This window comes from Aptenodytes forsteri, unplaced genomic scaffold, assembly GCF_000699145.1.
Source record: "Aptenodytes forsteri isolate BGI_AS27 unplaced genomic scaffold, ASM69914v1 Scaffold341, whole genome shotgun sequence".
Taxonomy (NCBI): domain Eukaryota; kingdom Metazoa; phylum Chordata; class Aves; order Sphenisciformes; family Spheniscidae; genus Aptenodytes; species Aptenodytes forsteri.
The window spans coordinates 199,451-200,265 of NW_008795553.1; the positions used below are offsets into that span (position 1 = coordinate 199,451).

Consider the following 815-nt stretch of genomic DNA (forward strand, 5'->3'; position numbering starts at 1 on the left):
GGGGGTTCCTACCCACCCTCTCTTCCCCGCAGAGCACCCCCGCAGAGAGGCGGCAACTTCGTCAGGCTTAACCTGAAGAAGAAATCTCACGTCCGAGGTTACGCCCTGCGGGGAAATCGCCTTCGCAAGCAGGTAAAGTCCCACCCGGCGGCTGCCTCGGCACTGCCGGCGTCTCCCCGGGGCATCGCCGAAAGCCTCCGGCCGGCCGGGACCGCGCTGCTCGCCCCCCTCTCGCCCGTTTCCAGTCAAATTTAAACTCCTCCGGTCCAGGATGAATTTAAAACTCCCCCAGCTCTCACTCGTCTTCTCATTGGTCTCTGAATTTCCCTATTTTACCTTTTAGTTAATTGACCTTTATTTTTGAGTCGTCCCCAGCTCTGTGACGGCGCAGGAGAGCGGCGCAGGCAGGAGGCACGGCTCAGCTCCCTGCCCTGCCCGCCGCTGCCTGACTTCTCGGCCTTTTCAGCATCAGCTCTGCAACGAAAAGCTAGGATTGTATTTTTTTTAATAGCTCCCCTTTAATTAATGTGAAATCCTTCGGGATCATCTCTTGGGGGAGGCAAGCATCAGCTGGAAGAAAATTGCCTTTAGTCTTTAAAGCTTGGCGTGTTTATGCAGCGCTTTGGCAAACGCCCGGCGCCGGGGTGAAGTAAAATATAATAAAAATATGCTTTTATTAACAATAAAAGTATAAAAATAACGGGAGACGGTCCCGCTTCGCAGGTGTGGAAGCAGAAGTGGCGGAAGAAAGCGGAGCGGTTCGGGGGAGGCGGCGGATCTGTCGACCGAAACTTGGACGCCTTGTTCCTGGGCGG

At 55.0% G+C, this 815-nt stretch overlaps 1 protein-coding gene across 1 annotated transcript in view; it reads left to right on the forward strand.

Annotated features, from left to right (window-relative positions):
• The window catches only part of RECQL4 (RecQ like helicase 4), a gene marked incomplete at its 3' end in the record, with an annotated part of 12,008 nt that overhangs the window by 2,837 nt on the left and 8,356 nt on the right, over positions 1-815 (forward strand). The window contains 2 exon segments of the mRNA XM_019472808.1: positions 33-132; positions 724-811. Of these exon segments, the coding sequence (XP_019328353.1) occupies positions 33-132; positions 724-811 (188 nt within the window).